Source organism: Chlorocebus sabaeus, chromosome 17, assembly GCF_047675955.1.
Source record: "Chlorocebus sabaeus isolate Y175 chromosome 17, mChlSab1.0.hap1, whole genome shotgun sequence".
Classification (NCBI taxonomy): domain Eukaryota; kingdom Metazoa; phylum Chordata; class Mammalia; order Primates; family Cercopithecidae; genus Chlorocebus; species Chlorocebus sabaeus.
The window spans coordinates 13,676,364-13,688,712 of NC_132920.1; the positions used below are offsets into that span (position 1 = coordinate 13,676,364).

The 12,349-nt window shown below is 45.7% G+C and overlaps 1 protein-coding gene across 1 annotated transcript in view; it reads right to left on the bottom strand.

The window, feature by feature from the left end:
- The window catches only part of RANBP9 (RAN binding protein 9), a 95,504-nt gene extending 83,968 nt beyond the window's left edge, over positions 1-11,536 (bottom strand). The window contains exon 1 of the mRNA XM_038005729.2: positions 10,629-11,536. Within this exon, the coding sequence (XP_037861657.1) occupies positions 10,629-11,205 (577 nt within the window). The 5' untranslated portion in view covers positions 11,206-11,536. The remainder of the gene's footprint in view (positions 1-10,628) is intronic.
- Positions 11,537-12,349: the final 813 nt, after the last annotated feature.

A 12,349-nucleotide genomic window follows, 5' to 3' on the forward strand; every position in this document is an offset into this window, starting at 1 on the left:
CAACATGGTGAAACCCTGTCTGTACTAAAAATACAAAAATTAGCCTGGCATGGTAGTGTGCGCCTGTAATCCCAGCTACTCAGGAAGCTGAGACACAAGAATCACTTGAACTTGGGAGGCAGAGCTTGCAGTGACCCGACAGTGCCACTGCACTCCAGCCTGGGCAACAGAGTGAGACTCTGTCTCAAAAATAAAAATACATAAAATCAAGTTTTGAATTCTGAAAGCATTTTGAATTTAAGATTTGGGATGCTCAAACTTGTAATATCAGCAGCAAAGGGCCTATTTCTAACAATGCTTATCACCTGAAAGTTTATTACCTTAAATTCTGTGGTAACCAAAAGACAACCTCAAACTATCAAAGCTTCAACTTTTAAAACTACAAAGTCCTCAGTATTGTTTTCTATGTGGCTTTAGAAGAAAACATATGTAATACGTCCTAATTCTAAGGCTAGCAAGTTTAGCTCTTTTTATTCAAACAATCCAATGGAAAGAGTTTGGATAAACCATTCTACCCCATTCCCACTCCCATCCCTTCTCCAACATGCAGCCAGCCAGTGCCTTTCTGGAAACATAAATCAGTCGTCCTTCTATCACCAGCTCTCAATACAACGAAGATTCCTTCCAAAGCCTCCCCTTTGGCCTAGGAAAAAGACACGCTTCCTGAACACCTTCTCTGACCTTGCTCTCCACCTGCACTTTCCACTTCCTTTCTGCTCTAGTCACATCAGCACCATTTCGATTCTTCACATTCATCAGGCCAGAGTCTGTACACATGCTATACCCTCCACCTTTCCTTCTTAGCCTGAGTAAGTCATTCTCACACTTTAAATCTTAGCTCAAGCTTTACTTCCTCAAATATTCTTTCTCTAATCTCTCCAACTTGGTGGAAGCTCCTTTTTACAAGCCCTCAAACATGTATCTCTCCTGTACATTCACACACTTAACACTCACGTGTAATTATTTTTTCCCTGAGTTTTAATTCCTGAACCTCTTTATTCCCACTAACTTCCACTCTAACTTCAATCATTCCTTCTTGAAGAAGCAAAAGCCCAAGACCCAGAGTCTAAAGCTGCAATGGACCAAGCCACCTGTAATATCGGGCACAGTGAAAATTTAACTGGGCTTTTATTTTATTAGGACTGTAATTTTTGTGGTGTTCTGATTAGTGCTTACAAAGTTCCCAAGGTTTTAAGTGGTTGCTCCAGCTTTATTTATAGTTCACATAAGTCCTGTTACTTTTAGCACACTGATTTTGTGGAAAACATGGTTTTCCAGCCACGCGTTCATGACATTACTGCAGAAACACCGGTATCTTCCTCCAGAATACACCATCCTGTTCTATCCTCTTTCTAAAGCCTTCACATCTATACTTCCTCTTCAACATCATGGGACCTCTAATTCCTCAAACTCTTCGTGGTTTTTTCTCCCTTTTTCCTCTTCCAGGACAGGCTACATGGTAATCACTTAAAGCTCTCAAATATCCTTGATTTCCCTCATATGCCCATCCTTCTATCATATCCAACCAGCAAAACAACACTCTCAATATTATAATCTACCTTCGCTACTTCCTCACTGGACAGTTGACTTCCACTGAATAAAGTTCAAAATCTCACAAACAGTCACTGCTATGAACTAATGATGTCAACTGAGCACTCTCAATGCTACCAACAATATTTTTAGAAATGTTCAGTCAGTTTATTCCCTATTCCTCTCAATGGCTAGTCCACATTTTCATCATTACTTTAAGCTTTACATCCTCTACTCAAATTCATAAGCAAAGTACCTTACCTCTTATCAAGAAAACAGGAGTCCAGTTGGGTGCAGTGGCTCACACCTGTAATCCCAGCACTTTGGGAGGCGAAGGCAGGTGGATCACCTGAGGTCAGGAGTTCGAGACCAGCCTGGCCAACGTAAAACCCCATCTCCACTAAAAATACAAAAAGTAGCCAGGCATGGTAGTGCCCACGTGCATTCCCAGCTACTTGGGAGGCTGAGGCAGAAGAATGGCTTGAACCCTGGAGGCAGACGTTGCAGTGAACCGAGATTGTACCACTGCACTCCAGCCTGGGCGACAAGAGCGAGGCTCCACCTCAAACAAACAAACAAACAAACAAAACCCCAGGAGAGGCCAACGTGGGTGGATCATTTGAGGTCAGGAGTTCGAGACCAGCCTAGCCAACATGGCGAAACCCCATCTCTACTAAAAACATAAAAATTAGCCAGGCATCGTGGTGGGTGCATGTAATCTCAGCTACTCAGGAGGCTAAGGCAGGAGAATTGCTTCAACCTGGGATCTGGCCTGGGCAACAAAGCGGGACTGTCTCAAGAAAAAATAATACCAGGTAGGCTAATCAATTTTATTTGTTAAAATGTTAAATTTTGTATACATTTACTGGAACACCATACCTTGGACTAATACAGTATTTTCATTTAATTTATGTCGCTTCGGTTTTACCTACATAACCAATAAAACAAGATTGACTAAGAAATGACACAATGGTCTCTAACACAATACTCTCCAAAGGAATTTTTAAAGATAATTTTGGTTATGTGGAATTTTCATCTTCTATACTGACATTAGAAGCTAAACTCCAGGTAAAATGTAACTCCGCTATCAGCTATTAAAAATTAGAGGAAAAAACAAAATTCCACCTTAACCTCTATCCTCCTCTAGGAAATGCCTAATCTCTTCCTTCATCTATATTTCTCAAGGATAATCTCTATCCACTATCCTCTCTACTTGGTCCTTTCATTTACTCTTTCAACCCACTGAAATCTGGTTTTTGCCCCATCACTCAATTCAAACTGCTCTCCCTAAAGTCACAATGATCTAATTTCCAAATGTAGTGGAAAACTATCTGTGCCTATCCTACTAAACCTATCTGTTGCAATACACACTATCACTTCCTCGTTTCTACTAGGGAGGGTGGGGAGGCTGTCTGAGACAGTGTCTCATTCTGTTGCCCAGGTTAGAATGCAGTGGCATGATCACCGCTTGCTGCAGCCTCAACTTCCCAGGTTCAGGTAGTCCTCCCACTCGACTTCAAAATGCTGTGATTACAGGTGTGAGCCACTGCACCTTCCCACGCTCAGCTTCTGTGATACCAATCTCCTTGATGTCTAGGGACCTACCATTTCTTTTGGGCTCCCTCTAGTCCTTCAACGTTGGTGTTTTTCAGGGTCCCATCTTTGGTCCACTGCTTTTTCTCACTCTATTACTTATTCTCCCTCTCTCTCTCAAATACTCTGAGTTTCAACTACCACCTACGAGTGACTCCTAAATCAGTCATGACCTAGACTTCTCTCCCAAGCTTCAGGTCAATTATAGTTAACTATCAACCCTTCCTAGGAGAAACTGTCTCACACATTGTCCCTACTGAAAGAAGACCCAGACTATCCTTGTACCAGAAGGGTATTCTGTATTTTATAATTACCACCACTCCTACAGCTGATTCAACACAGGTTAGCACCTGACTTGAAGGCCGCCAATTCACAACATAGTCTGTAACGAAAAGCTCTACCCAACTAAGAATCATAGCAATTAGCCAGGCCAATCTGTTAAGTCTCTCAGGAATTTGACATAGGAAGGAAAGGATAAGCCAGTCAGTAGGGAAAAAGAAATAAGAAAACAACCAGAAACTAGTGATTGGAGCTGAGTCAGTTTAATAGAATAGAATGAAGTCATGAAATCCAACTGTTAAGACCATTTAGAGCCCCCTTAACTTCAAAAGACCTGTTCCTGTTCTTTCGGTAAGGCTTGTTCCTTTGGCTTCTTCAGGTTTCCCTGAAGTCAGATCACAGGGCTGAGATTCCCATTTTTACCTATCTCCAACTATACTGTAATACAGTCTTCTTCACAATCATTATTTTATTCATGGTTCACTGCAAGAGCCTAACAGCTAAAAACCCAAACATCATCCTAACAGAGGTGGAAACCCATTTTCCTTGAGTTCTCTCACCATCATTCCTCATATCCTCTCAGTATTACTTTTAAATATCTCACAAATATATCTGCCTTTCTCTGTCCCTACCACTGACCCAGCTGAGGTCATTTCTAACATGGTCTACTGCAACAGTCTTCTAAATGAGTTTGCTATTTCCACTCTTGTAACCTCTTGAATCTATCTTCCAATCAGCTGTGTAATCTGACAAAAATGAAGATATGAGCCAGTCCCTCCCCATTTAAAATCCTTTGATGATTTTCCATCTCCTACAGAATAAGATCTAAACTCAACAAAATATTCCATAGGGCTCCTAACTGGGCCAGGTACACTGGCTCCTGCCTATAATCCTAGCACTTTGGAAGGCTAAGGCAGGCAGATGGCTTGAGCTCAGGAATTCGAGACCAGCCTGAGCAACATGGCAAAATCCCCATCTCTACAAAAAAATACAAAAAATTAGCTGGGTGTGGTGGCGCATGCCTGTAGTTGCAGCTATTCAGGATGCTGAGGCAGAAGGATCACTTGAGCCCAGGAGGCAGAGGTTGCAGTGGGCCTAGATAGCACCACTGCATTCCAGCCTGGACGATGGAGTCAGACCCCGTCCCAAAAAAATAATAAATAAAAAAATCTCCTAATTGATCTTTTCGCAGATGCTCCTTGTCACATACTCTAAATGCTAACCCAAAATTGTAAAACCAGACGCATAAAGTAATTCTCTATTTTTGCTTTTCCTTCATTTGCAACACCTAGCCCCTCCCTTTCTCCTATATCCTACTCATCTTTTAAGACTGACCACTAGCCTCGACTCCTCCAAGAAGCTATCCCTGATACCTGAACTTCCTTCATTCTTTCCAGTGTCAGCCTGGGTTAGACGCTCCTCCTATCTTCACAGTACTCTTTATAGTATTTCCCTTACTACTCTATTTTATGTCCTCTGAGCTCTCTGAATTCAATGACAGTATCTTCTTCACCTTTGAGTGTCAGAACCTAGCACAAAGTAAACATTCACTAAAACCTTATTAAATAAATGAAGAAATGAACAGTGAGAAACACAAATAAATTGTCTAGTCTAGCAGAATATACATCATCAGGCCGGGTGTGGTGGCTCACGCCTATAATCCCAGCACTTTGGGAAGCCGAGGCAGGCAGATCACTTGAGGTCAGGAGTTTCAGACCAGCCTCGTCAATAGGGCAAAACCCCGTCTCTACTAAATATACAAAAATTAGCCAGGCATGGTAGCAGGCGTTTATAATCCCGGCTACTTGGGAGGCTGAGGCTGGAAAGTCACTTGAATCCAGGAGATGGAGGCTGTAGTGAGCTGAGACAGCACCACCACTGTACTTCGGCCTGGGCAACAGAGCAAGATTCCGTCTCAAAAAAAAAAAAAAAGGTATATACATCATTATTGTCTACTATTCTGCATGATTATTAGATTTACTTGATTCTTGCAGTTACCAACTGGCATTTTTAAACCTAATTTCCCAAAATCTTGGCAAGTAATAATTCAATTCCTTCATTTTAAAGAACATTTTTAGGCCAGGCACAGTGGCTCACGCCTGTAATCCCAAAACTTTGGGAGGCGGAGGTGGGCAGATCACGAGGTCAGGAGATCAAGACCATCCTGACTAATGGAGAAATCCTGTCTCTACTAAAAATACAAAAAATAAGCCAGGCGTGGTAGCGGGCGCCTGTAGTCCCAGCTACTCGGGAGGATGAGGCAGGAGAACGGTGTGAACCCAGAAGGCGGAGCTTGCAGTGAGTGGAGATCGCACCACTGCCCTCCAGCCTGGGCGACAGAGCAAAACTCCGACTCAAAAAAAAAAAAAAAAAAAAAACACAAAAGAAACATTTTTTGTATCAACTCCATAATGCTTAACAGACATCTGTACTTGTAAGCTTGTAAGCAAGCATGTTGAAATATTTGTTCAACCTTAAAAAGTGCAGGAAATTAGATAAGCAATTATATTTAGGAAATGTTCAAGGACTAATGACTGGGGGTACAGGTGGGAAAGACAGAGTAAGTATAACAAAAGTTCAACCTATTTGGTTAGATGTTGTTCAAAACATTTCAATCAAAAAGTGCAATTCTAGCCAGGCACAGTGGCTCACGCCTGTAATCCCAGCACTTTGGGAGGCCGAGGCGGGCGGATCACGAGGTCAAGAGATCGAGACCATCCTGGCCAACATGTTGAAACCTCCTCTCTACTAAAAATACAAAAATTAGCTAGGTGTGGTAGCACACGCCTGTAGTCCCAGATACTCAGGAGGCTAAGGCAGAAGAATTGCTTGAACCCGGGAGGCTGAGGTTGTAGCGAGCGGAGATGGCACCACCGTACTCCAGCCTAGCAACAGCAGAGCGAGACTCCATCTTAAAAAAAAAAAAAAGAAAAGTACAGTTCAGGCCAGGTGCAGTGGCTCATGCCTGTAATCCCAGCACTTTGGGCGGCCGAGGCGGGCGGATCATCTGAGGTCAGGAGTTCAAGACCAGCCTGGCCAACATGGTGAAACACTGTCTCTACTAAAAATGTAAGAATTAGCCAGGCATGGTGGTGAGTGCCTGTAATCCCAGCTACTCAGGAGGCTGAGGCAGGAGAACTGCATGAACCCAGGAGAGGTTGCAATGAGCAGAGATTGTGCCACTGCACTCCAGCCTGGGCGATAGAGTAAGACTCTGTCTCAAAAAAAAAAAAAAAAATGCAATTCACTATTTTATCTTTGGGTCTCACTCTGCCACCCAGGCCATCATGGCTCACTGAAGCCTCAACCTCTTGGGCTCAACCAATCCTCTTCCCTCAGCTTACTAATACTAAGTAGCTGGGATTTCAGGTATGTGCCACTTAGTCCGGCTTTTAGGGGTAGAGATGGGGTACCACTATGTTGCCCAGGCTGGTCTAGAACTCCTGGGCTCAAGCGATCCTTCTACTTTGGCCTCCCAAAGTGCTGAGATTACAAGTATAAGCCACCACACTCACTGAAATTCACTATTTCATTGCTTCTTATCATTCCCAACCTTCATTTATCTTGCATATCTCCTAAACTGTCCTAAATCAGTAAAATCAAGGTGTCTGGACTTTTTTGAAGCACGGTGTTCCAGTTACCTTTTTCCCCCAGAGTAAGTATTTTCAATCTGGACTTTTCTGAAGCACTGTGTTCCAGTTACCTTTTTCCCCCAGAGTAAGCATTTTCAATCTCAACTATTCTTTAAAAGTTCTAAATGTAATCACAGGATTTTATCTACTTGAGATAATTAAGTCTCATATGAACTAAAACAGGCAATACTATGGTCTTGTGAAAAGAACACTAGATCTGGAGTTAGTGAAAATTTTCAATCCTGACTTACTTATGACTGGGAAGATCTAATCTCCAGGTTCTACCACTCTCTAAAATTTAAAATGAAAATTCCAGGATCTTGTCCAGATCCACTAGTGTGTGTATATATAAAACACTCAATAAAATATCCAAATAGTGGTAATAACTAAAAAAATATAAAAATGCAATCTGTTGTTGAAACATTTAGACTAAATTCATTGTCATATTCATTAAAATTATTTAAAGTAAAATAAAGTTATCGTCATAACTAAGTCTAAACTTGTCACATTTGTACTTATCCAATACTGATAACAATTTCAAAAATAAGAGGGGCTATCCCTGGGTTTTTCAACAGTTGTGTGACTGCGAAGCAAAAGGCCTTCCAAAAAATTTCAGATATACTACACATATCCTGTAGTTATTCCTCTGCAATCCAATCAACCTTATCTGCATGTCCAGTATTATTCAACATTAATCTCTTCAAATCATTTAAGGAACAATACTGCTTCCAAAAGCAGTAATTTCAATTTAGAATATCTTAAAAACAGAATACAGGCTGGACACAGTGGCTCAGGCTTGTAATTCTGGTACTTTGGGAAGCCAAGGTGGAAGGATCACTTGAGCCTAAACGTTCAACACCAGCCTGGGCAACACAGTAAGACCCCATCTCCACACGAAAAAATTACAACTTAGCCCAGCATAGTGACAGGAGCTTGTAGTCCCCGCTACTTGGGCAACTGAGGCAGGGGGATGCCTTGAGCCTAGGAGGTCAAGAATGCAGTGAGCCATGATCGCACCACTGCACTCCAACAAGGCAACAGAGTTGAAACCCTATCAAAAAAAAAAAAAAAAAAAACCCCAGAACAACCACAAAAAAAAACAGAATACCTTTGGAGCAAAAGAAAGCAAAATACTTCTATTTCAAGATAAGGAAAATTCTCGTCACTCTGGAAAATAAAATCACTCTTTTGAAATTCTGTAATACATGAATATATGAATAACAGCTTTTAATGTTAAGTGTCTACTTAGATAAAATCAATGCAGCACAATGATAGGTTAAATAAAAATTCACTCTTCTTATTCTGTGACTTTAAAGTATTATCCACTATCTATGATACTTCTTTGCTACTGCTACTGGGACAGAGTTGCCCACTACAACCGGTGTGGTTCTCTCAGATAACACACAGAAAATCAACAGTAACAACAGAAAACACACACACACACACACACACACACACACACACACACACAGAGTCTACAGTAACAAGACAAGAGGAAAAGGCAGTAGAAAGAGAAAAAGACTGTTTCTGACAAGGGGTAAGGGAGAGACAAAGGGAAGACAGAAGAGAGGGAAAGAAAATAAAAAGGATAACAAAATTTCTGGAAGAACAAAAGCTGTTCTGGAAGAAATAATGATTTATGTTTTTAAAAGTTATGTTCCCAGAAAGTGAATCTTAGTATTACACAACAGAAAGTAATAAAGAGGCCAAGAATAAAAACAATTGAGACAGCAGTGTCAGGAATGTAGCAGTGTCAGAAATATTTCAAACTCCAACTAATTTCACATAAACATATATTTTTCTCTGACCTAAATCATGAATCTTATGTAAAAGACTAAAACTAATCAAGACACCTTACAGTACTAAATAAACAGTAATCACGAATCGTAGACATCACGGAAATTCAGAGCTGTAAATTTCCCTACCAATCTTCCAGCTCAACTTACACATCACTCAGAGGAAGAAACTGAGGCCCAGTCTTGTAAAATATCTACACCCACAAACGACTGCAGAACTCAGGAAATCTAGGATTCTTTGTTCATCTATACTGGCTCTGATTTTATGAGCAAATTACTGTCAACCATAAATTTAAAATTATAAAATTCTGTCACATCTAACAATAGCTTTCTGGCAGCCAGATCAGAAGTAAACACTTCATAACATAGCACCGTTCACACAAATTAAAACATAAAAGTAGAAATATTTCACAAGGAAATTAACAAAATGTCCTAACTTAAGATAAAACAAAGATTTGATATTGTGAATGAAATGTTTAGACGTTTAGATTAAGGAAGATAACACTTAGAAGTACTTCTTTGGATGTATACAAGAACTAAAAAATGTTCAAGGCCTATTTTTGTGCGTGATTCTTTGCAGCCAAATCATTTGGTAGATTTCTATTGCCATTCGCCTTTCTGGTTAAATAGTAACTTACTTATCAAGCTTCTTCTTAAATTTTAGTGCCATATAAGAATTTAACCACAAGGTTGTTTATCGCCTCTACATACATGTCACTAGGATCTGAGCAGACCCCTTTGTAGCCAATCAAAGTGAGGCTGCCTTGAATGTAAAAAGCTCCTGCTTTAGATTTGGGGCCTAAAACCCTGGATTTGTTTCCAGACAGACTGATACGTTAGATTGATTTTTTTTTTCTTCCACACAAGTAAACTTGATACACGCTATTAAATTGGGCCACATTTCAATAGTTCCCATAGCAATTCATAATTTTATATACAACTGATTTGCTTCAAGCTTTGTTTTAACCCAGGAGAGGTAGGTGAGGGAGGAAGGGGGCAAGCACAAACCTAAGGTTGTTGTTTTTAACTGCAGGTGTAAAACATAAGCCAATTTTCTTCAAAATACTAAGCTGCATTTTGTTCCATCTTCGTTTTCAACAAGGCTTCATATAACATCAACACCTAAGGACCTGTACAGAGTACTTCCAATCGGGAGAGGTAGGTTTCCGCTCCCCTAAGAAAAATGGTGTTCCTGGGGTTCCCTTCTCTTACCCTCCCGGTTGCTTTCACTAAGATATACTGATGGCAAACTTGGGCCCCTTGTCCTTTAGTCCCCCTAGACAATCTCTGGCCTAATTTTGATTACTCCTCCCCCTGTGTATCCCTGCTTTCTCTTAATTAGAAATCATACCTCAGAATCGTGCCTCTCTTCCCTCCTTGTAAGAGGAGAACGCCTGACCCACCACCTGGAGAACAATGTAACCCAACTCCGAGTCAATGGATTCCTCTACCCAAGCCCCAAGATTTATCTCCCGGGGAAATCAGAAAGCCAGTTCTGTCCTGTCATCCCGGATTCCCTCAAGGTGTCCTGCTCCTGGCCTAGGATTACCAGCTCCTTCCTACCCTGGAGCATTCTACTCACCCTCCTCTTCCAAGAATCTCGCCCCTCACCCTCGGATCCTTCACCGCGACCCCCGCGCCCACCCGGAGCAGCACAACAAGCGGCGAGTGGCCTCCGAGGGCAGAGCCCGCGAGGGCGGGGGTCGGGGGAGGTCGGGGGCGGGTCGAGAGCGGCGCAGCGGTGGCCGGCCACGTCGGGTCAGTGCCCCACTCCCACCGCAGGACACACGCCCAGTACCTTTGTAGTGCACCCGCAGGTTATTCTGAGAGAGGCCGATGTAGCTGAACTTGTCCTTCGGGCTCCAGGACCGAGGCAGCGGCGTCTCCTGCTCGTCCACGGCCGGGTAGAGGCGCTTCAGCCGCCGCTGCAGCTCCTTCTCCTGCTCGTTCAGGGCCGAGTCCCCGTGCGGGAAGGGGGCCGCGGCGCTGCTGCCCGCCACCAGAGCTGGGGCCGGGACGCCTCCGGCCGGGCCGGGGCCCGCGGCGAGGCCCGGAGGCGCTGGGGGCCCGCTGGCGGGGGCGGCCGCTGAGGCAGGTGGCGGTGGGGGCGGCGGCGGGGGCGGCGGGGCCGCGGTGGCCGGGGGCGGCGGCGGCGGGGGGTGGAGGAGCAGGGCGGCCGCCGCGGCCCCTAAGCCGTCGCCGCCCGCGCCGCCGCCGGGCGAGCCGGCTGGAGAGGAGCTGGCGCTGACGGCCGGGGGCGCCGGCAGGACGACTCCGGACACTGGGGCCAAGGCCGCCGGCGGTGGCGGCGACAACTGCTGCTGCTGCTGTTGCTGCTGCTGCTGCTGCGGCGGCGGCGGCGGCTGCCCGGACATCCCGGCCGCGACTCAGCCTGCGGCCACCTCCACCTCTTCTCTCCTTCCTCCTCTGCTTCCCGGGGGCGCTGTCGCTGCGGCCGCCGGCACCAGGCGCCCAGTCCGCCCGCCCCGGAAGCAGGCGGCGGGCCGCGCGCCCAGGGAGACCGCGGCGGTTGAGGGGTTCGGAGACGCGGGAGTGGGCGGCGGGCCCGGGAGGCCGGGAGAGAACGTTGGCCGGAGCGCGGGCGCGCGGCCCGGGGACGAGGTGCCGAGGGCGGGGGCGACGCGGGAGCGCGGGAGGGGAAGGCGCGCTGGCGGCCGCCGCGGCCGCTGCTCTCGCGGCTGTTTCCCGGCGGGCGGGCCCGGCCGGCGCGAGACGCTACGCGCGGGCGGTGCTAGGCGAGGGGGCGGGACGGAGGCGCGAGAGAGGCGCGAGCGGCGCTAGGGGCGGGCCGCGGGGCTCCCGGCTGCACGCCGCGAGGCGCCCTCCCGGACCCGCCAGTCGCTCGTGGGCAGGATCGCTGGGCTCCCGGCGCCGCAGGTCCCTTCGGAGATGTCCGCCTCCTCCCGCTAGGCGGCCGCCGTCTCCCCCCTCGCCGGCGAATCCCCTCCCACTTGACTTCTTTTTGTTGTCGTCGCCCCACCTCCCCACCGTAGGGCTCCTCCGAGCCGAGGCTCCGCTTCTCGCCCAGGCGAGAGTAATCGAGCCCCGCTGGGGCCGCCGCGAGCCCGGGCCCCGGGTCGCTCTAGGACCCGTCGGCTCGGGGCGTGCGGAGCGGCTCAGGCTCCCCGCGCTGTGCTGCTAGCTCTCTTCTCAGTCCGGTTCCCGTTTGCCGCCTCCCTCCAAAGAGGAACGCACTGCCTTTGGTACTTCACAGTGTTTAATTTCGTAACATTGACCATATGGGCAGGGGAAACCACTTCTGAAGGCAGTCTCCCAGTTAAAATAGTGGCTATTTCGTTAATTAATTTTACGAGGACTCACAGTGAACTTAGTAGTAGAAGGTGTCATTAATAAAGACCGGCATATCTTCAAATACCAGGAGCAGGCACTGTATGAATACACAATTATAGTGTGTGTTTAGGAAGGGCTTCTAGAGACGTCAGAACATTTTATAGACTCGTTAATTTTCATAACAGTGTTCTTAGGTAACAGAAAATT